We start from the raw sequence: 25,707 nt of genomic DNA on the forward strand, positions 1-25,707 counted from the left end.
ATGCTGGTATGCATGGTCCATTCACCCCCCCTATCCTGGCATGCATGGTACCCCTCATCCCCCCTATCCTGGCATGCATGGTACCCCTCATCCCCCAATCCTGGGCATGCATGGCCCCCTCACCCCCCAATCCTGGTATGCATGGCCCCCTCACCCCCTATCCTGGTATGCATGGTCCTCTCACCCCCCCTATCCTGGTATGCATGGTCCTCTCACCCCCCCTATCCTGGTATGCATGGTCCTCTCACCCCCCCTATCCTGGTATGCATGGTCCTCTCACCCCCCCTATCCTGGTATGCATGGTCCTCTCACCCCCCCTATCCTGGTATGCATGGTCCTCTCACCCCCCCATCCTGGTATGCATGGTCCTCTCACCCCCTATCCTGGTCAGGGCTGTGGAGTCGGAGTCGTGGAGTCGGAGTCGGTAGAAATGTACCGACTCCAGCTTTAAAAAAAATGTATTAATATTTCATAATTGAACTTTCAAATGAATTTTATAAATGTTACTCAAATATATATGTTCTATCAAACTATGAACAACAGTGATAAGCAGTTCTGCTGGAGATAGAGACATTTCTTCTTGTGTGTCACTGTTCTCCACTGCCCTTATCTAATCTTATACTTGGTTAACCTCATGCTGCCCCAACCCCCCTACTTACAATGTATGAAACTGAAAGTGAAAATGTGTTGCAAATTCTTAGTAGTAAAGCTCCTCCTCTAGACTAGATCACTAGATCATACTAGGTGTGCATCTTCCAAGCATCTCACAGCTGCCTGCTACTCAGAAGAGGAAGACTGTAAGAAGTATTATCCTTTCAACAAACTTTGCATCAGTTAACTGTGAGTACATGAGGAATAATAACAGTATTACTGACCACTATATCAGTTGTACGACCTGGCAATAATTTTGTACAATTGTTTTTAGGAAAAACAATTGTCATTTGGATTGTGAATGCAGAATTAAAAACCTGAGAATGTCAAAGAAGCATCACATTAAATCAGCTGTATTTGAACATTTCACCATCACTCAAGATAGAAAACATTATGTCTGTCAGTGTATGACAAATGATCCAGACGAAAACAAATGCTGTGAAGCCAAGATGAGTGCATATTCAGGCAAAGATAAAAATGCTCCTACCAGAGCTTCTAATCTAAAGAGACATTTACAGCGCTTTCATCCAGAAGTACTGAAAGCAGTGGATGAGAAAGACTGCATCCAAACCAATGAACCAGTGCCCAGCTCTTCCAGCCAAACAAAGGAGCAGAGAACTTTGCAGCCATCAGTTGCAAGATATTTTGTCAGTGACAAAGTTACTATGACAATTACAGTAGATACATTTAAAAAACAGATCATAGAGCTTGTTGTAAAGGATAGTGTGCCTATTTCATTATTTTCACGACCAGCTTTTATGTGTCTGAATGGGGAAATGGCCCGCAAGCTTGGTGTTTCTCTGGAGAGAGAGAGTATTAGAAAATTAGTAATCGAAGAAGCTTTTAAACAAAAGGAAGAACTTAAAAAAACTGTCAAGGGACGCTTTCTGTTTCTTAAAATGGATGCCAATCCTTAAGGATATAAAGTTATTCTCGGGCTTACTGTGCGCTGCTTGACCGGAATGAAATCACCACAATATGAGCAATTTGTCCATTTATTTCCCTACGCGTTTCAAAGTGTGAACCACTTCTTCTTCAGGGGGCCATATTGCAAGTGTCTTCAGTAAAATGGCGCCGGATCGCGCATGCGCAGCACGATTCCAGCCCAGACTCCAGCCCCGGTCTCCTGCCCCGAAGAGAAGCGCCGCGGCAAAGCTCCTCCCGGTTAGGTAAGTATGGCGTCGGAGATGGCGGTATGCAGTGTGTATCATACCGCCATCTCCGGCGCCATACACACTCCTCACCGCTGGCTGGCTCACTCTGTCTGGAGCCAGACTGCGCAGGCGCGTCGCGCTTGCGCAGTCTATAGAGGCTTCGGACAGAGTGACGCTTACAGCGTTATATTATAGATTCTGAACAATAATACAAAAGCCCTTAAATTTTATCAATGCAGGTGCTCAAACTGTTTTCCATCACAATTTGCACAGCTTTGAAGTCTGCCTCTTACGCTTTGACAAACATTTTTGCACAAGTCTCTTTGGGTATTAATTTCTTGAAATGCATCTCTTATGTAATTTTTCAAGTCACTGACACTTTTTGGTTTTCGACTATAAACTTTGTCCTTGTGTACTCCCCAAAAGAAAAAATCCATTGGGGTCAAGTCTGTCAACGTGCCGGCCAATCAAGTGGGCCTCTTCGGCCAATCCATTTATTTTGAAATGTTTCATCAAGATACTCGCGGAGTACTCTTGAATAATGTGGAGGGCCCCATCTTGTTGGAAATAAAGGTCATTTGAATTAGGCTGTTGCTGTAACTGGGGAACAACTTGATTTATTAGAATTTCGAGATACTTATCTCCTGTGACTTCTTCCATCAAAAAAAAAAAAAAATGGTCCAAAAACACCAAAACATGAAATACCACCCCAAACATTGACACCAGGCGCATTTAGTTGTTGCTCTAATGCTAAATGCATGTTCTCATTACACCAGTATATACAATTATGTCTGTTAATATGGCCAGATAATTTGAAAGAAGCTTCATCACTCTACATAATGTTATCGAAAATTACTGGATTTTCTTCAGTTTCGTTAAGCATAATCTCTCTAAATTGCAGCCGCCTGTCTGGCTCATCCTCCAATAAACCATGAATTAGACGCGGACGATAAGCTTTCCACCCAATAGATTTCAGGATTCGCATGATGGAAGCTCGTGAAATTCCCAATTCTAAAGAGTCTCTTCTGGTGGACTTTTTGGACTCTGAAGAAATGTTTCAGCAACAAGTTGTTTATTATTTTCTGTACAGGCTGTTTTGGGGCGACCAGTTTTTGGAGCATTAGGGATTGAGCCAGTGGCATCGAATTTGTCACGAATGCGGTAAATGGTTTGTCTCTTTGGGGCTTGGTACCAAATGTTTCAACCCAATTTGCTCTAACTGTTTCAGCATTTTGAGATTTCCAATACTCTTAAAATCCATTTTCTTTGTATTTAAATTATTTGCCATTATGGGTTATCTGAATTATTTGAAAAGAAAACAGATTTGGGGGAGATTTACCTGTGAAAACTGAATCTGTGAAACTGACTCAGGTGCCCTTAGCAACCAATCAGATTCCACCTTTCATTTTCCAAAGCGTCTGTGAAGAATGAAAAGTGGAATCTGATTGTTTGCTAAGGGCAACTGATTTAGTTTCACTTTACTCCATGTTTGATAAATCTCCCCCTTCATAACCCTATTACACACACCGTCCACCTACTTTTGGACCACCTTGTATGTATATATTTATCATTTGTTATAAGTAACCATAGTTAATTACTATTCCAAAACGAAGTTTAATTTGAGCTGGGAACAGATGGTCTGATAGAGGCTGGGTGCCCCCTCTATCAGGAGATATTTTTGATTGCAGACATTGCTGAGTTTTATATAACCACACTCTTGCGGGTACTCTGGTCAGTACAGAAGAGGTCACTTAATAGTTTTAGGCACCAGCCAGAGATAAACTGTCACAAATTTTCATGTTGTTAAAGTGGATATTTGGGACTCTGAACAAAAAAAATAATAATCGATTCAGCTGCCTCTGCTGACGTCACGTCAATAGGACGGCGGATTTCTTTTCCGGGCTGCTCTGTCGACGGAGTGTGACTACGGACGTCATTCTTATCGACAAGTCATTCTGATTGACAGCTGGCTCCCCCAGTTGGACAGCAGGGATCCCGCTGTTAATCAGAATGACGTCCGCAGTCCAGCCCTGATAACAGAGCAGAGCCGAAAAGCCACCATTCTGTCAATGTGCCGTCATCAGAGGCAGCTCAGTCACTGGCAGGAACAGTCTGACTGCGCAGTGCCAGCAAAGAACAGAGCTGGGCAGGTAAGAAGCAATTAAGCAGTTTTTTTTTTTTATACAAGTCCCGGATATCCCCTTTAGCTTTTTAATCCAAATACTGGACTTATTCCATATGGGCATGCTCGCAATGTGTTAACTAGCTCTTTAGCCTATATGACATATGGAAGAATACAGATTGTTGGCAGTAATTTACTTTTTTAAGATATGCAGAGAAGCAAATTGAGATTCAACAAAATCAAGCCTTCAAAGCAATGAATCTGCAGAGACGCATCATGTATTATAAGATAAAACCCCAATCGCTGAGGGGATCTGGCTGCTTACACCTCCACCAGTCCACAGAATAAGGCTCTGAAGAGTCTAGTTTGAATGGAGTGAAAGTTGTGTATGCGCGCTTCCAGTCCATTCATTCTCAATGGGACAGCCACAAGTAGTTGAGCGCAGCGTTTAACTGTTCTTTGGAACTCCCGTTAAGAATAAACAGAGCAAATGTGTGCGTGCTTGACCTCCGTTCTAATAAAATGGAGTTCTTCAGAGCTACGTTCTTGGGATTGGTGTGGGTCCCAGTGGTCGGGAAGTTATAATGGATAGCTTCCAAGCTTAGTAACACCAAAGACTGCAAATGCCCTTAAAGAGGACTTGTAATCAGTTCAAAAATAACCAGTTTTTGCTGCTGTTTTATTCTGGATGATTTTATTCTGTTTTACGATGGAGGTGTAGCTTTGAGGGGGTTTAAATCTATCGCACAGATCTAGAAATATGGGTAGGATTCTTTGAGGGTGGAGAGGTGAACTTTCCAACTGCTTTGCATTATTACCCTGGTAATCACATGGCAGATTTATAAAAACAAAAAAAAAAAAAAACACATATTATAATACTTAATGGGTCCTTTCATCGCCAAGATCATATCCCAATATGTAGTGGGTGTAATAATACTAACACCAAATACCTACAATTAGAAGTTTCGGATGGTTTTTCTGATTTGCTATGACTCTTTTCTCATGCGCAGGTCTTGCAGGACCTTAGGTAGCCATGGTTACGACCACTAGCAACTAGCTAACTTACTGTCACTATATCAGTGGTTGTAACCTACTGTCACTATATCAGTGGTCGTAACCATGGATACCTAAGGTCCTGCAAAGCCTGCACATGAGGAAACACATAGCAATCGAATCAGAAAAATTGTACTACATTTCTTTTTTTTTTTTGAACCAAAGATTTTTTATTATATTCAAATGCCGTTTACATTACATGCAGGCAAAAGCCTATGCAAAATCCAGAACATATACAAAAAAAAATATACGACATTCGAGTTACCCCCCTCATAAGAAAGCCCCCCCTCCTCCCTCGCCCCCCCAGCCTAATTGCCATAAGACATTCTCAATAAGGTTGACTCTACTGCAACCACTTAGACCAAAGTTTTTCAAAATGCACCTCTTTGTGTCGTCGTCTATAAACTCTTTCTTCTAACCGAACTACATTGTTCACTCGTACAATAAATTCCCCAACCGTCGGGGGCTCGGCATCGATCCATTTTTGTGCGATCAGTTTACGGGCAACATATAAAAGTTTTGCTATAATTGGCTTATATGCATTTCCCACAGACACTTCCTCCACATACCCCAACACACACGTTATGGGGTCCCTTCCCACTCCACATTGGTATATCTTCTCAATTTGTTCAATAACCTCCCCCCAATATGAAGAGAGTCTTGGGCAGGACCAGAGCATGTGTAACATTCCCGCGGGCTCAACTCTACATCTTGGACATTCCGCATTGTCCCTCAGGCCCATTTTTTCCATAAGTTCCGGGGTTTTATACATTCTATGTATGATGTACAGCTGCGATATCCTACCCGGTTCACTCAATGAAAGTTTGGGTATATATTCTAATATAGTGTCCCATATTTCATCTTCTATCTGTCCCACTTCCCTCTCCCATTTAGCTTTTGCCTTTAGGGGAAACCTAATCATGTGGGAGTACAATAGGTCCCGGTAAATGGTGGAAATAACTCCCCTCGTACCCCCAGACGCGCACACATAATCCAACACAACATCTTTTTGTACCGTCATATGTGTCATATGTTTCTGTGCCTGGAATGCATGCCTGAGACCGAGGTATCGAAACTCCCCGCTGCTCGAGAGCCCAAACTCCTCTTTTAATACAGAAAATGGCTTGATTTCCGTCCCCTCCAGTAACTGCCACATATATTGCAATCCTTTCCTCTCCCAATCACCAAAATCCTTCAATTTACACAGTTCTGATAGGCTTGCATTATCCCAAATAGGCGTGTATGTCGTCAATTCCCCAATTCCTCTGAGACTCTTAATATTTTGCCATATTTTATGCATTAACCTAAAAGTAGGTAGTCCTTTTCCATGACTCACAAAGCATCCCGCCTCCAGACTCTGTATTAATATTTTTTTATTGGTCAATTGGGCCAAAATTTTTCCCATAACATTTAAATTTCCCTCCTCTTGCCAACCTCTGAAGTGCTGCCCTTGCGTTGCTATAAAGTATATCCATGGGTTTGGTGCCGCCAGCCCTCCTTCCTCCTTCCCCCTTTGGAGCACTTCCAGTTTAAGTTTTGCTTGTTTTTTCCCCCAAATTAGTTCCCTAAAAATAGTATTAATTTTATAAAATCTTCTCTTTGGGATCCACACCGGGGTATTATGGAGAATATACACCATCATTATCATTTTAAGTAGGTTCGTCCTCCCTACTATTGACAATACTAGTTTACACCATGCTGTCATCTTGGCTTTAAGTTTAACTAATAAAGGATCCAGGTTTAATTTGAGAAATCTAGATATAGGCATTGATACCCATATTCCGAGGTATTTAAATTCATTAACTACTTTCAGCTGTCCATCCACCCCACCTATATGTGGACATCCCAATTCCCGGTCAATCCCCATGATACATGATTTGTCCCAATTAATTCTCAATCCGGAAAAGGATCCAAATCTTTCTATAAGGGCCATAACCTTAGTCAACGAATCTCCCCCATCTTGCAGAAAAAGGAGTATGTCATCTGCATATAGGGCAATCTTTTCCTCCAGATTCCCATATCTGAAGCCCTGTATTTCTGTGGAGTTACGAATTTTAATCGCTAATGGCTCCATCACCACCGCAAATAGCAACGGCGATAAGGGGCATCCCTGACGAGTTCCTCTGAACAACCCAAACGACTCCGAGGTCTCCCCGTTAATCCTAATGTACCCCTTTGGATCCACGTATAATAATTTAATCCAGGAAATAAATCTATGTCCGAATCCCATTAACTTCAATACTGCCCATAGATAATTCCACTCTACCCTATCAAATGCCTTTCGTGCATCCAGCGAGGCCACCACCCTTTCCCCTTCATTATCTGCCGGGAGTTGTATATTAAGAAAGAGTCTACGTAGGTTGTACTACATTTCTAATTTGAGGAATTCTTACACCTACTACATATTGGGATAGGATCTTGGAGATGGAATACCCCTTTAAGTGGGGAAGTGGGAAAAACATAAGAGCTAAAACTGGCGACTTTTCCCTTGGCGACACGACAGTTCCTCTTCAACATATCTGATATAAAAGTTTTGTTTATAACTGGCAAATTGACTCCACCTGACAGCACACTCAAGGCTTTCTCCCTTTATTTTTAAGTTACTTTAGGTCATCTATCTGTACCTATTTGTATAAGAATTTAAGCAACATGAATGCCACTTATTTTTTACTTAAATAGATACTTGAATTAGAAGTAAGACCAACCTTCCCTCACGAATCTCAATGGTCATGGACCGGGATACTACATCACGAGATGCGAGATCTTTAGCTACTGGTGCATATCTTTCCATGAATCTTTCACCTTCACTGTTAATAAGAATTCCTCCCTCACCACGGCATCCTTCAGTAATCAAACAACCAGCTCCATAAATACCTGCAAGTTGGTAAAGTAAAAGAAGAAAAAGGGTAAACCGTTTAATTTTTCATTGTAAAGAGAAGTAGTCATTAAATCCATACTGCCCAAATCACTAAGCATGAATCAAAACCTGGTTGCTTTTTTGCAGATAGGTACGTTTTATTCTGAAATTATACTGCATTTCACAGAAAACATAGAGCCCAATTCATCAAGATTGGCATTGTTCACCTCGCTCAATGAACGGGTGTGATCGAGCCAGATGCCCCCGATTAATGCTCAAGACCACATTCAATAACGTCATTAACCCTTCAGATGCTTCACAAGAATTCACGCAATGTAGAAGGAAAAAATGAAAAAGCCGGATTACTTACCGGTAATGCTCTTTTAATGAATCCACGACAGCATCCACTCACTACCCTCCCTAGAAGTTAACGTAGCGTGTATACACCTTCTTACACATAAAAGTGAAATATTGATTGCCTAATAATTGGCGGTCCTCCAGGAACTCTGAAATCCAACTGAGGAGGAGAGGTGGACCGCCCTCTTTTATCTCTATAGGTTTCCTGTTCCTATGGGGAGATCCCGCTCTCTCCAGTGGGTGCTGTCGTGGCGAAGGGTAAAATGTTATTTTCCCACAAAAATGTTGCTTTAGACCCAAATTTTTCATTTTCACAAGGTTAACAGGAGAAAATGTACCCCAAAATTTGCCGTACAATTTCTCCCGAGTAAACTGTTACCCTATATATGTGGTGGGAGACTATTGACTGGATGCACAGCAGGGCACGGAAGGTAAGGAGCACCACTTGATTTTTGAAGCACAAAATTGTCTGAAATAGATAGCGGACGACATATCACGTTTGCAGAGCCTTTGATGTGCCTAAACAGTGGAAACTCTTCACAAATGACCCAATTTTGGAAACTAAACTCCTCAAGGAACTTATTTAGAGATGCGGTGAACACCTTGAAGTCTCAGGTACCTCACAGAAATTTATAATGTTGAGCCGTGAAAATGAACAATTAGATTTTTCCCACAAAAATGTTGCTTTAGCCCCAAAGTTTTCATTATCACAAGGGTAACAAAAGAAAAAGAACCACTAAAGTTTTTGTGCAACTTCTCCAGAGTACAGGCAAAGAAGAAGAAAGAGAGGGATTTTTTGGGTTCTTACCGTAAAATCTCTTTCTTGGAGCCTTCATTGGGGGACACAGATTACCATGGGTGTATGCTGCTGCTAGGAGGCTGACACTATGCAAAACAAGAAAATTAGCTCCTCCCCGGCAGTATACACCCACCGACAGGCACCAAGTACCTCAGTTGGTGAGAAAGCAGTAGGAGAAGCAACCAAAACTCACAAAATATGTACCAACCCAACAAGGGACTCGAAGACCCAACACGGTACAACTTAAACAGGGAGGGTGCTGTGTCCCCCAATGAAGGCTCCAAGAAAGAGATTTTACAGTAAAAACCCAAAAATCCCTCTCTCTTTATCGCCTTATTGGGGGACACAAATTACCATGGGACGTTCCAAAGCAGTCCTGAGGGTGGGAACAGCAATAAGGAACGAGAAGGAAGGGCTTAGGTCAGCCGACGAGCTAACGCCGCCTGCAGCACCCTGCTACCAAAAGCTGCATCAGACGAGGCCTGAGTATGAACCCTGTAGAACCTCACAAACGTGTGCAAAGACGACCAGGTCGCGGCTCTGCAAAGTTGTAAAGCCAAAGCCTGGTGTCGAACCGCCCAAGAAGCTCCTACAGCCCGGGTGGAGTGGGCTCTCACTCCCGGAGGGGGCCGTTTCTCCTGAAGGCGGTAAGTTTCCAGAATGGTAGAACGAATCCAGCGAGCAATTGTGGATTTGGAGGCCGGAAGCCCTTTTCGGCGACCTTCAGAGATGACAAGCAGGGAATCGGATTGACGAAACGAAGCGGTCCTGGCAAGGTATACCCGCAAGGCTCTCACTACATTCAGGTTGTGGAGTGACTTTTCCAGAGGGTGGACAGGCGCAGGACAAAAAGAGGGAAGGATGATATCCTCATTAATGTGGAAAGGGGATACCACCTTTGGGAGAAAGGATGGGACTGGAATGAGAACGACCTTATCCTGATGGAGGATTAGGTACGGGGAACTACAGGACAAAGCCGCCAGCTCAGAAACTCTCCTAATTGATGTAATGGCGATCAGAAAGGTTACCTTCCAAGAGAGAAGGGACAGAGGGATGTCCTGAATAGGCTCGAACGGCGCCTTTTGAAGAGTGCCAAGAGCGAGATTGAGGTCCCACGGATCTATCGGAGAACGATGAGGCACCACGTGGGCGACTCCCTGGAGAAAGGTTTTAACTTGCGGCAAGGGGGCCAGATCCCTCTGGAAACGAATCGACAGAGCAGATACCTGGCCCTTGAGGGTACTGAGGGACAGGCCCGCATCTAAGCCGGACTGGAGGAAGCCAAGAATGGATGGAACGGAGAAAGACAAAGGAAAAACATTGCTGTCATCGCACCAACGGAAAAAAGCCTTCCAGTACCGATGGTAAATGCGAGAGGAGGTTGGTTTCCTAGCTCTAATCATGGTCTGGGTAACCTGGTTGGAAAAACCTGAGTCTCTCAGAATCGCGGCCTCAACGGCCATGCCGCTAAACTCAGAGACTGAGAATTCTGGTGGTAAAGGGGGCCTTGAGAGAGAAGATCTGGAAGCCTCCAGGGAACGTCCGCGAGCAAGTACACCAGTTCCGCGTACCAAGGGCGTCTTGGCCAGTCTGGAGCCACTAGAATTACTGGGATGCCTTCTGATTTTATCTTCTTGACCACCCCCTAGGGATAAAGGCAAAGGGGCGGGAACAGGTAAGGAAATTGGAACTGGGACCACGGAATTACCAGGGCGTCGCAACCGACGGCTAGAGGGTCCTTGGACCTGGCTGCAAAAAAAGGAACTTTTTGATTCATCCGCGATACCATGAGATTGACGTCCGGGGTGCCCCAACACTGGCAAATCTGATTGAAGACTGTGGGGTGAAGGGACCATTCGCCTGACGCTAGGCCCTGGCGACTTAGAAAATCAGCTGCCCAATTTTCCACCCCTGGAATGTGGACGGCGGAGATCGCCGGAACATAACGCTCTGCCCACCGCAGAATCTTTGCCACTTCTACCATTACTTGCCTGCTGTGAGTACCGCCCTGATGGTTTATGTACGCCACGGCCATGGCGTTGTCCGATTGAATGCGGACTGGTTTGCCCACGAGAAGAGGCTGCCAGTAGAGTAGGGCAAGGAAGATCGCTGATTTCCAGAAGGTTGATGGGAAGTAGAGTCTCCTGGGCGTTCCAGCACCCTTGGGCCGTTTTCCGATGGAAAACCGCCCCCCCCCATCCTAGAAGACTGGCATCGGTGGTGATGACTTGCCACTGAGGCGGTAGAAAGGACCTTCCCTGGAGAACTGATGATGGTAATGTCCACCAAGTCAGGAACTGCCTTACTCTGAGAGGCAGGAGAATGGGGCGATCCAGAGATACAGAGGTCTTGTCCAAGGCTGAAAGGAGGGACAGCTGGAGCGGGCGAGTGTGAAATTGTGCGAAAGGCACAGCTTCCATGGAGGCCATCATCTTCCCCAGGGTCCTCATGCAGGACCGAAGGGGAATGGGCCTTGAGCGTTTCAGAGATCAGATTCCCTTGCAATGGGCTGAAAATTTGTCCCTCGGTAGAAACACCCGGGCTAGATTCGTGTCGAACTCCATGCCCAAAAAGGTCAGACGCTGAGTAGGAAGCAGGATGGACTTCTCTTTGTTGACTATCCATCCGAGGCGGTCGAGAGTATCCAGGGTTATCTGAAGACTCTGAAGGCAGTCTTGGCGGGACAAGCCCTTGATCAAGAGATCGTCCAGATAAGGGATGATGAGGATCCCCCTGGAGCGAAGGATGGCCATGACTGTCACCATCACCTTCGTGAAAACACAGGGAGCGGAGGCTATGCTGAAGGGAAGAGCCGCGAACTGATAGTGATTTTCCTGAATCGCAAAGCGGAGGTATCTTTGATGTTTCAAACAAACAGGGATGTGAAGATAGGCATCCTGAATGTCCACAGAGCAGAGGAACTCTCCGGGTTCCACTGAGGCTATCACTGAGCGCAGGGACTCCATCTTGAAGTGGAGGATCCTCACGTGGCGATTGAGCGACTTGAGGTCCAAGATTGGACGAAGGGAGCTGTCTTTTTTCGGGACTACGAAGAGATTCGAGTAAAAACCTGAAAACCGTTCGTTTGAAGGAACGGGAACGATAACTCTGGCGGAAAGAAGGGAGGAGACGGCCTGAAGGAACCCTGGAATCCGAGACCGCTGTCTTGGGGGACGAGACAGGAAGAAGTGTCTGTTTGGGGGGGGGAGGAAAATTCGATCTTGTAACCGGATACGATGATTTCCCTGACACAAGCGTCGTCGACAACGGATAGCCATGCATCCTTGAAAGAGGAAAGTCTGCCTCCCACCCTCAAAGAATTTCCAGGTGGGGGTGACCCGTCACTTAGATGAAAATCTGCCGGACCGGGAGCCTGAAGACCTGGAGGGCTGACCTCTTGATCTGCACCGGGGAGCGGGTTTATATGATGGTTTTCTCCGGTCTCTGGAAGCGGAGGGCCGGTCCTGCTGGGATGAACCTTCTGTGGAAGAGAAGGGGCGAAAGGAACTAAACGGCCAAGAAGCTTTTCTGTTGAAAAACCTTCTAGGCCGGGACTGAGGAAGGGAAGTACTTTCACCACCAGTGGCATACGAAATTATCTGATCCAGCTTGGCGCCAAAGAGCCTAGAGCCGTGAAATGCCAGGTTGGTGAGCGACTTTTTAGAAGTGGTGTCCGCACTCGACTTCAACCAAAGGATGCTGTGTATGGCTACTATGTTGCTGTTAGCTCTTGCTACGCACCCGGCCACATCCAAGGAGGCGGCCAAAAGGTATTTACCTGCATGATTAATTTGGTCTGCTAGATCTGCCAGCTCGTCCTGAGGTGTTGCCGCCAAGATGCCCTTGCGAAGAATTTTTGCCCAAGCTGAAATGACTTTCGCCACCCAGGCGGAGGCGAAAATAAAATTGACTTAGCCAGCGATTCTATTTGCCTGTCAGTCGGATCTTTAAGCGAAGCCCCGTCCGGAAGGGATAGAACCGTCTTAGATGAAAGACGGGAAACTGGTGGATCTACCTCGGGAGCTTTGGTCCATTTTGTGACTAGATCCGCATCGAAGGGATATAGCACATCTAAGTACTTGCGGCCTGAAAAACGTTTCTCAGGGTGTTCCCAGTGATTGGATAAGGAAGTATCGAACGCCTTGTGATTAGGAAAGGTTCGAGAGGGAGGCCTCGCTCGCTTAAAAGAAACAGAGCATTCCTGAGGGGGTGCCTTATCCTCCTTTATTTTGAGGGTTTGGAAGATAACCAATATGAGACTATCCACCATGTCCCGTGTTCTAGCCATGTTGTCCGCCTCTGAGTCAGATTTCGATTTGGAATCATCGTCTGACCTAGGGTCGTCTGCTGATGAGGGAGACGAGGAGCGTAGCCTGGGTGAAGCGGAAGGACCTTGCGAGCTGGAAGAAGAGCCAGACAGAGCCCGCTTCCTAGAACCCCTACCCGGCCTGTCCGTCTGAAGGTCTCGGTCAGGTGCAGGCGACTCACTGTGAGGGGCGGTCGGCGCACAGGTGGCTGTAGTTAGCTGAGATAAACGTTCTAAGACCTGGACCAGAGACTGAGAAACTTAAGTCAGAGACCAACTGAGACATTGCAACGGCGCACTCAGGGGGTTGAGTGCTCTCATTTCGGGGCTCGGAGTGCTCCTGAGGGACAGACATAGTGGAAGGGCTGCAGGACGGGCAGAAAGGAGACGACTGACCTGATGCCCACTTCCTTTTTACAGTGCGCGCAGGCGTAGTGAATAGCGGTGGGTCTGGAAAAGAGGGCCCTTTTAGGGTTGGGCATATGTGTACTATGCGGCAGTAGCATTAACCTAATAGGGAACTGCCGTGGGGAGCTAATTGTAGCGTCAGAAAATAGCAGCGACGAGCCTACCACGGTTCAAATGCGCAGCAGAACACCGTTGTGTCCCCCAAGCAGAGATCCGTTGAAGAGAGAGAGTGATATCCCAGAAATGACAGGCTAACGCTAGCGGTTGGCGAGGCTTAACGACCGAGCTGCGTGATTGGATGAAGACTGAGGGTGGGCGCGGCTAAAGGGAGAGACTGATGGCGCCGAAGAGAAAGCAGCCCTGTGATGGGCTAAAAAAGACGCGAATAGAGCGTGGGCAGAGAGAGAGGAAGGAGCTTTCATAATGAAAGCGAAAGTGAAGAATGCGTCTCCCACCCGAGACTACCTGATGTCCCTGAAGAGGATGACCGCAGGGGCCCACAAATAGAGAGCAGGCCGCTGGGAGAGAAAGTCCTCTGTACCCGCACCATGTCCCCATAGTGCAGAAGACGGCGTCAATTTCTTGCTGGAAGGGGAAACGTCACCGCTGGTGACCGCAGTCTTCCTCTCAGCCCTGTCCCGGAAGGGAAATCGGCTAGGACCAGCCACCTGTCATCAACCCATAGCACCCGAGGGTGATAGGGGAAAGGTCCTGGCTGCGGTCCTGAGAGTTGCGATGTGGGCAATACCACATTGCTCGCTCAGCTGCCTGATATGGGAAAGCAGGATGAACTTACACCCTGTTTCCCGATGCTGAATCTGAAAAATATATGGAAGAGATTAATACACACAACTAAACCCTAAAAAGGAAAAAGAAATCATTAAATGCGGATCTGGGGAGATCCATGTTCGCCTCCTATAGACACTAAGCACAAACTGAGGTACTTGGTGCCTGTCGGTGGGTGTATACTGCCAGGGAGGAGCTAATTTTCTTGTTTTGCATAGTGTCAGCCTCCTAGCAGCAGCAGCATACACCCATGGTAATCTGTGTCCCCCAATAAGGCGATAAAGAAATACTAGCACCAGGTGATTTCCATAAAAATTTACATTTGACTTTTACATACCAAATACATGATAATACTGCACCATACCTATATGTGTTCCTTATGGGAGATCATGTTTCGGGTTGTACTCACACCTCTTTATATAGAAAACCTATTAGAGGTAACTCTCTGCTACATGTGGAGAGTTGCCATTCTACACATGTTATACATAATTTGCCTGTAGGTTAATCAGAGCGAAAAGATTGTGCACTACAGACGGTGATTTTTTGGAGCAAAGCAAAAAAAAAAAAAATAATCGTGGCTATAAGCCATGGATGATTAAAAGAGCTGAGTCTATAGTGGGGAAGAGATCTAGAGTTTCTTTACTGACTGACTGTGTGGAGGATGCATCTGTTTCTAAACAAAAATCGAGTCTTCCTACCTTTACGACTGTTTTTAGCACTGATTATAATGACACAAATTCCTACCAATATTGCATCAGGATCCAATTCTTTCAAATATCCTTACACAAGGTTATAGGTGTGTTCCGAGACGAGTAAAAACTATTGGTAACATCTTCTCCCCTATTATGTTTGTTAATCCATCTCCAACTCCAATTTGGTTACAGCATGTATGTAATTTTGTGTGCGGAAGAAAAAAGTAATTTGTTCAGTTTAATGGAGAGAACTGACACTTTTCGTAACATAGTTACACAGAAACACTACAAATTAAAGGGATATATCAATTGCAATACTACACATGTTGCCTATATGGTAACGTGTGTTATGTAATAAATATTATGTGGGATGTACAACTAGATGTTTGAAAAAGAGAATTAGTGAGCCTGTTACAGCAAGCAAACCTAATTCCTCTTCTAACAAAAAGAGCATCTCGGGGTTGGCTAAGCATTTCTTGGGGGTACATGCAGGTAATACTGACAGCCTGAGGGTAAAAGGCATAGAACGTGTGTGAAGACCAGTCCGAGGTGGAGATTGGGAGAGGATGCTGCTCGGGAGAAAAGCGTACTGGATACTGGCATTAAATGCCAGATACCCAGAAGGCATGAATTTCAGGGGGAATCTGAGATATTTTTATTGAGACCTATTGTCAGGTTCCCCAAGGAAAAACAAATAATTGTTCTGTGTAGTTGGATTATTTTATCACAATTTCAAGGTATTGATGGGGAGAAAGAGAAAAAAAATCTTGTGTTTTTTTCCCTTGTATGTATGTGTGAGAATTGGTTCCTGAATGCACACGAGATAATTCTATATGAATACAATAGATGTAGGTATGATTTCAAGTGTGTGCATTTTGTAAACCGGGGAGAGAGAAAAATCTTCAAAAATCCCTTTTTCTTCTTTCTTGTAGGGAATTGGGATAAATGTACTTATTATGATCATTGGTGCTTATACTGTCTCATAGTTGTAATAGTGAACACTTTATTAACATTGTAAGTGTTTGAATACGAGTCAACTATTGGTTGTATTTTTGCATAGTAATAATAAGAGCAATATTTGACAGAACGATATTTGTTGGCCACATGATTGAAATTCTGCTTTTTTCTTTTAGACCAAGATTCGAAGGTTGATTCCACCATGATTAGTCCATTTGTGTTAGAAATTTTGCATGTTCATTGTATTTTTAGATCCAAAACACGTCAGGTGTGCGGGGGATGTTTGACCCTTGACATTTAATGAAATGTATGTTTTTAACTTTTTGCAAGCTATGGATTAAAGAAAAATGTAAATTTTTATGGAAATCACATTTTTCCTTCTTTGCCTGCATTTACAAATGGACTCCAGTCACATTGAACCTGACACCCGTGGTCCTGTGATATTCTGGTGAGCACTGACTAAATCCTTTCCCCTTTTTCCTATGTTGATTCTCCAGAGTATGCCAATGTCCCATATGTAGGGGAAAACTACTGTTCAGGCACACAGTAGAGCTCCAAAAGAAGGGAGTGCCATTTTGGGAGAGAGACTTTGCTCGCATGGTTTGGGGGCACTATGCCACATTTGTAGAGCCGTTGTAGTGCCAGGAGTGCAGTAACCCCCCACAAGTGACCCCATTTTGGAAACCACACCCTTCAAGGAATTCATCTAGTAGTGTGTTGAGCATATGGAACCCACAACAACTTCACAGAGATTTCTAATATTGGGACATGAAAATATTTTTCTCCAAATTTTTAATTTTCACAAACAATAACAGGGGAAAATGAACCCAAACATTTATAAAGCAATTTTTTTCTGAATACCCTATATGTGGTCATTCATCTCTGTGTGGGCGTACGGCAGGGCTCAGAAGAGAGCCAATTGCCTTTTAGGGAGTTTCCTAAAGTAGTTTGTGGACACCATTTGCAGAGTACCAAAACTTCAAAAACAGCAGAGAACGCCATTTAGCAAATTACACTGAGGGAAATCATCTAGGAGTATAGTGACTATTGTGACTCCATTTGCATTTTCCAGAAATTGGTGCTAAGTGGATGTTGGAGAGTGAAAATTGCAAATATGCCATTTTAGTGCCCAATGCACAGTGTCTGGTTTGTGCTTCTGGAGATATGTGCCGCATAGAATGTTAAAATTGTTATTTAGAACATAACAATTGACGACTCGTCTCAAAATAAGATTGGTAGGGTTCTGACATTGGCATGATCAGTTGAAATTGCTACGGATGCAGCCTAATTGAAGGCTAGGTCCACACTGAACTTATGGACACACACAAGTACATGCGCTCATCTGGTATGAACCCATATCTGTGCACTGCCAGGTTGGATCCCAAAGCATTCGTTCACCATAGGGACCCATTATAAAGAATCATATATTGAAATATAAAGTGCAATCTGCTGCGCTTTCCTATACAGTTACATAAGTGCATGAAGGCCAAAGAGGCTGGATCACACTTTTAGCCTGCATCTGGTGAATGATTGGTCATTGTGACGTTACAGTATATGTCTGGAAAATTTTCCAGTTATATGCTGTAGGCTAGCTGCACGGACAGTGCACCTAGCCAAAGCGATGTACAAGCTATATACAGCAAACCTACGGTATACATTGCTTAGCAGCCGCTGCCTGAATACTGTAGTTCATTAACTTAAATAGGAGGTCAAGCTCTGTACTCGTCTACAAAGCAAGGTGCTTGGCTGCTGTGTTCCGACCATACATTGCTTAGGTCCGGTTGCTGCCGAAACAGTTTTCAGTTGATAAGTGGGTGTGTTTAGATCGGATTCCCACTGATCTCATAGTGATGAACTTATCCAGCAGATATATCATCAATGATTAGACCTGGAGAACCCTGTTAAGCGTGTTGTCCCCTCTGCACCAGTGCCATAGATGTTGACGTCAAGTAGGGTTTGGGCATGCTGGAGGTCTCAGATGAAGGGACCATACGGTTTTCTGAGCTTGGATTTTACTGGACTGTTTTTTTTGGGAGCTATGTTGCATTTCCAGTGCCTCTGAACTATTAGGCCGGCGTTACACTAGAGTGGAATACGGACGAGTGATAGGCGTTAAAAAAAACGCATTGCACACGGACCAATAATTCTCTATGGGGCAGCTCCCATCAGCCGTATTTTTCTTGCGCATATTTTACGGTCCGTGCCAATCGCAGCATGCTGCGATTGTCAGCGTACTACGGCCGTAGTACGCCAATGCAAGTCTATGGGTGCGCTAAAAATGCGCATTACACACGGACCACATGTGTGACTTGCGAGAAATACGCACCCGGTGTCTTTTCTAAAAGTCGGCAATTCAGTGCGCTATACAGTAAACTCACACTGACAGGTTTAATAAAGAAACGAAAGAATAAATCTAGATATATATATATATATATATATATATATTATACACGAACGTCATTGAGACACATATATTATATATATATATATATATATATATATATATATATATATATATATATATATATATATTAAATCACAAAACTCAAGATAAAAAGCGGACGGCACCGCTGTTACCGTGTAACTTCAAATGATGTACGGCATGCAGAAGCCCAGCAGCTGGGAATCTCGGGTGCCAGACCTGGAAACAGTCAATTCTGGGAATCCATGCAAAGAGAAAAGGTCGTACTCATCGAGATGGAAGTTTCAGTGATTTATTGACATATCATGAACATGTCAAGTCGGGGGAATGACATAAGGAGTGCAAGAAAGGCTGACTATATATATATATATATATATATATATATATATAACAGAGTTCTTCATAGCAGAAGAGCCGCTAATTCAATTGCCGGCTTCTGTCAAATCATTCCCTAACCCGACATGAAGTGACACATGGTTTACATACAGTAAGCCATTTCATTTCATGTTTTTTTTTTATATGTCCCTGACTAATAATTAGATGAGGGTTTGTGTGCAAAATTTGGGAGGTGTGTTAATTTAAGGGGTTAATTCGTTGTAAAAAAATGCGTGGGCTCCCGCTGTAATTTGTCAACCAGAGAGGTAAAGCAGGTGAGTGAGGGCAGATTTTAATAGCCATGAGAGGGACCATTGTTTTTGCCCCCACCCCCCCGGCACAAAAATCTGCCCCCAGACACCCCAGAAATGGCGCATCTATAAGATGTGCCAATTCTGGCACTTATCCTCTCTATTCCCATTGCCCTGTAGCGGTGGCGAATTGGTTAATTTAAAAAAGAGTTAATGTCACCATTCGATTGTAAGGTGACATTAAGCCGATTAATAATGTAGAAGTGTCAATAAGACACTGATCCATTATTAACCCTATACTAAGAAAGGGTTAAAAACCACACACAGACATTAATTAAAAAGTCTTTTAATGAAATAAATACACCAAGTTTTTGACAAATTTTTATTAGTCTGGTAATCCCAAAAAAACAATGACCTGCAACAAAAATAACATTAAAAAAATCACCAATATCCGTACCTCTCCGCCGTTCAGTCATGTCCCACGCTGCTATCCATCAGAAGGGGTTAAATAGCTTACAATGAGGACCGATGCTAATGCGTCCAGCCTCACTGTAATCTACTACAAATGAATTGATTCAGCTCTGCGTAGCCTCAATGGCTGCCTGTAGATGATCTAATTACCGTGGGAAAGTTTCTGACTTTTTTCCCACGGTCATTAGTTCATTCACAGATCAGCCGGGCACTCCCGCTGACGTCACTGAGGCTGTATATATATGTATTCTATGTGTCTAGATCTATTCTTTCATTTGGATTTGAAAACCTGTCATAGGGATCCATTATATGTCCGTTTTGCAAGCCTGCGAGAGAAAAAAGGTATACGGATGCCATACATATTACATACGGATGCTTACATGAGAAAAATACGCGGCCACACCCCGACAACGGATGACATACGGAGCACTATTTAGGGACCATTTATGTGTATTACGGCCGTAAAATACGGTCCGTATTTTTCTACGTAGTGTGTGACTCCAGCCTTAGGCACATGGACAACCTCTATTTTTCTGTTGACATACAACAGATCTAAGTAGGGGCTTGTTTTTGAGGAAGATTTTTTTTTTTTTTATTGGTGCCATTCGGTAGTATGTAACATCTTATATTTCATTTTTATTCCAATTTTTGAAAAACAAAATTAACAAATAAAAGCAACTTAGGAATTGCCTTTAGTTTTTTTTTGCAACATATGATGTTCACAGCTTGGTAAACATGAGAGACGACTTTATTCTTCAGGTCAGTACAATTACAGTGAAGCCAGGATTATAAAGTATTGCACGCTAAAACACTGATTTACAAAAAAAAAAAAAAAAATTTTTTTTGCATTGCCAGATTCTGCAAGCTATAACTTTTCTATTTTTTCCAATGAATGAGCTCCGTGGGAGCTTGTTTTGGACTACGGTACATAATATTTTTTTTTATTATTATTTTTTTAGACTTTTAGGTGGAATAGTGAACAAAATCCAGAAATTCATAAATTACTTTTATTATTATTTTTTCGTGACAATCACCATGTGATAAAAGTGAACAGTCAACTTTATTCTTCAGGTCATTACGATCGCAGTGATAAAAGATTTATAAAGGTTTGTTTTATGTCTTTTGCACACTAAAATCAATTTTTTTTTACAAACAATTTGTTTTTCTTTTTTTCTAATCAATGGTGCTACATAAGGGAAAATTAACACAGTAATCAACCTAAAAAAAAACCAAAAACATACACCTAAAAGAGTTTTGATAAAACCGTGACAATATTTTATACAATGAGAAGAAACATGCAAGATAAAAGTATAAAAGACTATACCTGTTGGATGAAACTGTACAAATTCCAAGTCTTGGCACGGTAGCCCAGCTCGTGTCACCATGGCATTGCCATCACCAGTGCATGTGTGTGCGGAGGTGCAGCTAAAAAATGTGCGTCCGTAACCACTAGGAGTTAAGAGAGTAACATAAATATAATTAAATAGACATCTATATGTTTTTCTTTTTAAAACCATATTTGAATATAAAATGTCCACTAGGCACCAAGGCCCCATAGACTGTTCATTACCTGATCAAAAAGGGCACTCAGAGAGAAATAAAACAAGCTTGTGTCAAGAAGAGCAACAACAAAGTCAGAGCAAACTGGACAAAACATCAGAACGGAGATGGGGATGAAAACCACTAACACATGAGAACCTTCTTGATGAGGTTCAACTAAAAGATCTAAAGTTTTGTTTTAACTTTCTTTAGTAATGTTTCCAGTATCTATGGGTCATGTCTAAACATAGTAATGAGTCTGTAAATAGTGACTAGTGAGAAATCAAAAGGCAAGATCCGGCTGATATTCCACACATCTGTCAGCAAACATAAGACTTAGGCCGGCTTCATATTTGTGTATGGAGGAGCTGCGGGCTTCCTCCATGAAGCTCCGCCCACGGCCGCACCTCCTCCGGTCAGCTCCGCCTCTGTCGGCATGCGTACCCTATCTTTAGCATTAGGAACGCAGGCCATGCCGATGTATGCGGATGCCTCCACATGCGTCGTTTTGACGGTGCGGTGACCTGTTTCTATATTAGAACTGAAGATCCACAGAGCACATCTTCCTACACATGAAGGGAGGGGTTCCTACTGCACATACTAACATGTACCTATCTTATTAATATTCTATGTCAGGTTTCTATCAGTGTAACAATTTTGTTGCAGTATAGTGATTACTTCCCAAGACAAAATGAGTGTAATAAAAGATATTTAGGAATTTATTTAAAATTGCACTGTATTTTACTATTCCCAGAGAACACCTTTAAACTCTATAGTAGCACAGTAGCTGAGCAGATAGTGTTGTAACATTGCAGAGCTGTGTCTTAGACCTAAATTTTATCAAGGACCACATCTGTAACTGTATGGAGTTTGCATATTCTCTCCATATTTCCTTGGGCTCTCTACAAATACAAAAAAAAAAAAAAAAACTGGCTTCACATGAAATTATGGAAAATCAAAGCCATTCCAGAACTCCCCAGCTGCTGGTCATTATCAGAAATAAACAATATTACCCTGTAGCTATAACGGTGTTCTTAGCCCTGAATCGATGTATGGAACCATCTTCCATACACAACGCAATAACACCACGACATTCTCCATTATCCATTAGGAGGTCCAAGGCAAAATATTCCACGAAATAGCTGGTGTCGTATCTGAGAGACTGAAGAATTAAAAACATTAAATCTAAACAAATAAAAAAAATATTATAACAAAAAAAAAAAAAAATCAGAAACTAAACACTCAGTGTCAACATAATTAATGTTTACAGTTCTTTACCACTGCTGTCAGTTTTGGACTAAAAGAAGGTCTCATCAGCGATCTTCAGGAGCACACCTTGGTTGCCAGTCCCAGCTGGTGGCATGGGTGCACCACTGGTATAACTGCACTCTCCAATGGTGTGTTCTGTATATGACTATTTAGTCCATATATCCAGTTGGACTTGTACTGTAATTTAATATTTATTCATAGACCAACACTGCTGCTATATCTACATTGTACTATTTTATATGCGTTGTGTACAATACCATTTGATTATTAGAATCACTTTCTATATGTCTTTCCCTGTGATTTTCCTGTGTTTGATTTAGTCCCCTCTATGTACCGTATTTTTCGCTTTATAAGCGCACCTGATTATAAGACGCACCCCCAAATTTGTTGAAGAAAAAGAGAAAAAAATGTTTATGTTAAATGGAGGTGTGTCTTATAATGCCTGTGTCCACCTTTCAAATCATATACCGTATGTGTTCCTCATCCTGGTATTTATATAACCCCCATCCTGGCACATTGCCCCCTTGTGCTGGCACATAGCCCCCCCCATCCTATCCTGGAAATGGCCCCCCCGGTCACTATATGCCCCCCTGCTGGCACTCACATGGCCCCCCTCTCTCTATATGCCTCCCTGCTGGCACGCACACGGCCCCCCATCCCTATATTCCCCCTGCTGGCACACATTGTCCCCCCGTCCCTCTATTCCCCCCTGCTGGCATTCACATGTCCCCCCCGGCCCTATGTTCCCCCTTGCTGGCACACATTGTCACCCCTGTCCTATAATCCAACCCTGCTGGCACACATTGTCCCCCCACCCCTCCATATATTCCCCCCTGCTGGCACACATTGTCCCCCCATCCCTATATTTCCCCCTGCTGTCACACATGGCCCCCGTCCCAATATTTCCCCCTTGCTGGCAAGCACATGCTAAAATAATAAACAGTTAACTCACCTACTACTGATGATCGCTCCTGCTCCCAGCTCCCCTGTGGCTTACCAGTGTCTGTGTCGAGTCTGCTGTTATCCTCCTTCTGCAGGGCGCACGCAGCTGCTGCTCATTCATGCAGCTCATTGTTGCTACAGGACCTTCCATGATGTGACCAATAGGAGCTGCTCAGCTGCGGTCATGTGACTCGCAGTGCACACTGGGAGTCATGTGACCGCAGGTCCTATTGGTCACATCATGCAAAGTCCTGAAGCGATGAGCTGCCTGAATGAGCTGCTGCTGCCGCTCGCCCTGCAGAAGGAGGATGACAGCAGACTCGACTCAGGAAAGCCACGGGGGAGCTGGGAGCAGGAGTGCTCATCAGTAGGTGTCTATAGTGACTGGGGATGAGTGCAGGCACATGTAATATGCACCGCTCCCCTGTCTACCAACTCGGCGCTATTTCAGCACCAAGGTGATGGACAGCAGGTGCAGTGACTATTACATGAGGCTAATGAGCGGGAGCACAGGACCTCCCGCTGTCTCTGCAGCCCCCATCCAGCCCACCCAAGCCCCCCACTCTATAGCACAGCAGCACACAGATTCGCTTTATAAGACGCACCCCCCACTTTCCCCCAAAATTTGGGGGAACAAAAGTGCGTCTTATAAAGCGAAAAATACAGTATTTTTATCTTCTCTGCTAATATGCAGTTTTTTATACTTAAGTACTAATAAAAAAAAATATATTTTTTATTGATTATTCCAGTGCCTATTCACTTTTTTGGTAGGATGTCCACATTTAATCAGTGAATACTCACATACATCATGAATATATAATAGGTATTTTTATTGTCTTTGTTGTTTACTTCCCAACAAAGCAATTTTACGTTTGAGTTGTTTTTTTCCTTCTCTTCATCCAAGAGCCATAACTTTTTTATTATTCTGACAAAATAGCTGTATGAGGACTTGTTTTTTGTGGGGGATGAATTGTACTTTTGAAAGAAATCATACATTGTGTCATGTGATGTACTGTACAGTATAGAAAAATATTTCAAGTGTGGTGAAATTGGTAAAAAGCACAGCTAAGCAATTGTTTTTTGAAGTTTTGTTTTTACAGCGTTCATTACACGGCAATATGCTTCTCCAGGTCAGTATGGTTTCGCTTGTTTGTTTCATTAAGTGGTAAAATATAGGTATTGTGAAAACAAAACCTGTGTGAGGGCTTGTTTTTTTCAACCCAAAGTTGACATGTTTATTAATAGCATTCTGGGATGAATACAATGTTTTGATTGCCTCTTCTTATTGCATTTTTTTCAGTTGTTGCTGAAGCCAAAAAATGGCAAGTCTGGAGGTTTTGACTTTCTTTTTCTCATTACAGCGTTTTTTGATAGATTGGACTTTTACAGTGTGACGGTACCACATATGTGATTTAAACCACAGATATTTTTTTACATATTTTAAAAACTTTTTTTTTTTTTCTTTTAATTATTTGCTGTATTTTATAGCTCCATTAGGGGACTTGAACCTGTGGTTGCCTTATCGCTTGTATTATACACAGCAATACTGCAGTAGCATAGCAAAAATCAGTCTCCCATGAACAGCAGCCATGAGCAGTTAGAACAGTGCTACTTCCATGACACATTAAAATAAGACTTCCATTGGCATTTATTTAACCAGCTAACAGCTGAAAGACGACCTCCACTCGCATATTTTAGTGGCAGATGATAGCTGAATAATACAGCTATCATCTGCTGATGACTTATCACTGGTGTGTGTCACTGATCAGAGAACAGTTGTCACAGCATGCAGACTCAGAAGTAATGCAAATTATTAAAAAAAGAAAACAGTCAAAAACTGAGCACAGATGTAACAATAATGTAAAGTGTCATGTATTTTTCCCCATTATCACACCTTCCGGACAATTCCAGAATCTTCTATTCACATACTGAACTCTGGCTGCAGCCAGAGCCTTTATAATTCCCTCGCTGCAGCGTGCCTAATAGCCAGCGCACAAGTGGCCCATCCGGCGACTAATTATCCTAGGTGCAGTTCCCTGACTGATCTGAGGGTAAAGGGGGCGCCAGATTGCTGCAAGTTCCAAAACGGAACTGGAAAGTGGAATATACATAAATCCCGGCAGTTTGTAACACTTTGTGGCAGCAGTGGGACAACTAAAATAAGTCCCTGTGGTAAATTGTTAGGTCAAGACTAGCTTGCTGTATTTCATCACATTGTGGCAGTGATGGGATAACTAAGATAAGCCCCCCTGCACATGTGATAGCCGTGTGCGGCCAAAGGTCATACAACCCCTAT

At 43.3% G+C, this 25,707-nt stretch overlaps 1 protein-coding gene across 1 annotated transcript in view; it reads right to left on the reverse strand.

The window, feature by feature from the left end:
* The window catches only part of SDHA (succinate dehydrogenase complex flavoprotein subunit A), a 114,805-nt gene that overhangs the window by 36,363 nt on the left and 52,735 nt on the right, over positions 1-25,707 (reverse strand). Inside the window, exons 6-8 of the mRNA XM_073587714.1 lie at positions 22,214-22,362; positions 20,986-21,110; positions 7,686-7,854 (exon numbers count right to left, since the gene is read on the reverse strand). Of these exons, the coding sequence (XP_073443815.1) occupies positions 7,686-7,854; positions 20,986-21,110; positions 22,214-22,362 (443 nt within the window). The remainder of the gene's footprint in view (positions 1-7,685; positions 7,855-20,985; positions 21,111-22,213; positions 22,363-25,707) is intronic.

This window comes from Dendrobates tinctorius, unplaced genomic scaffold (assembly GCF_039654945.1).
Source record: "Dendrobates tinctorius isolate UK_male_01 unplaced genomic scaffold, ASM3965494v1 ptg000102l, whole genome shotgun sequence".
In the NCBI taxonomy this organism is placed as follows: domain Eukaryota; kingdom Metazoa; phylum Chordata; class Amphibia; order Anura; family Dendrobatidae; genus Dendrobates; species Dendrobates tinctorius.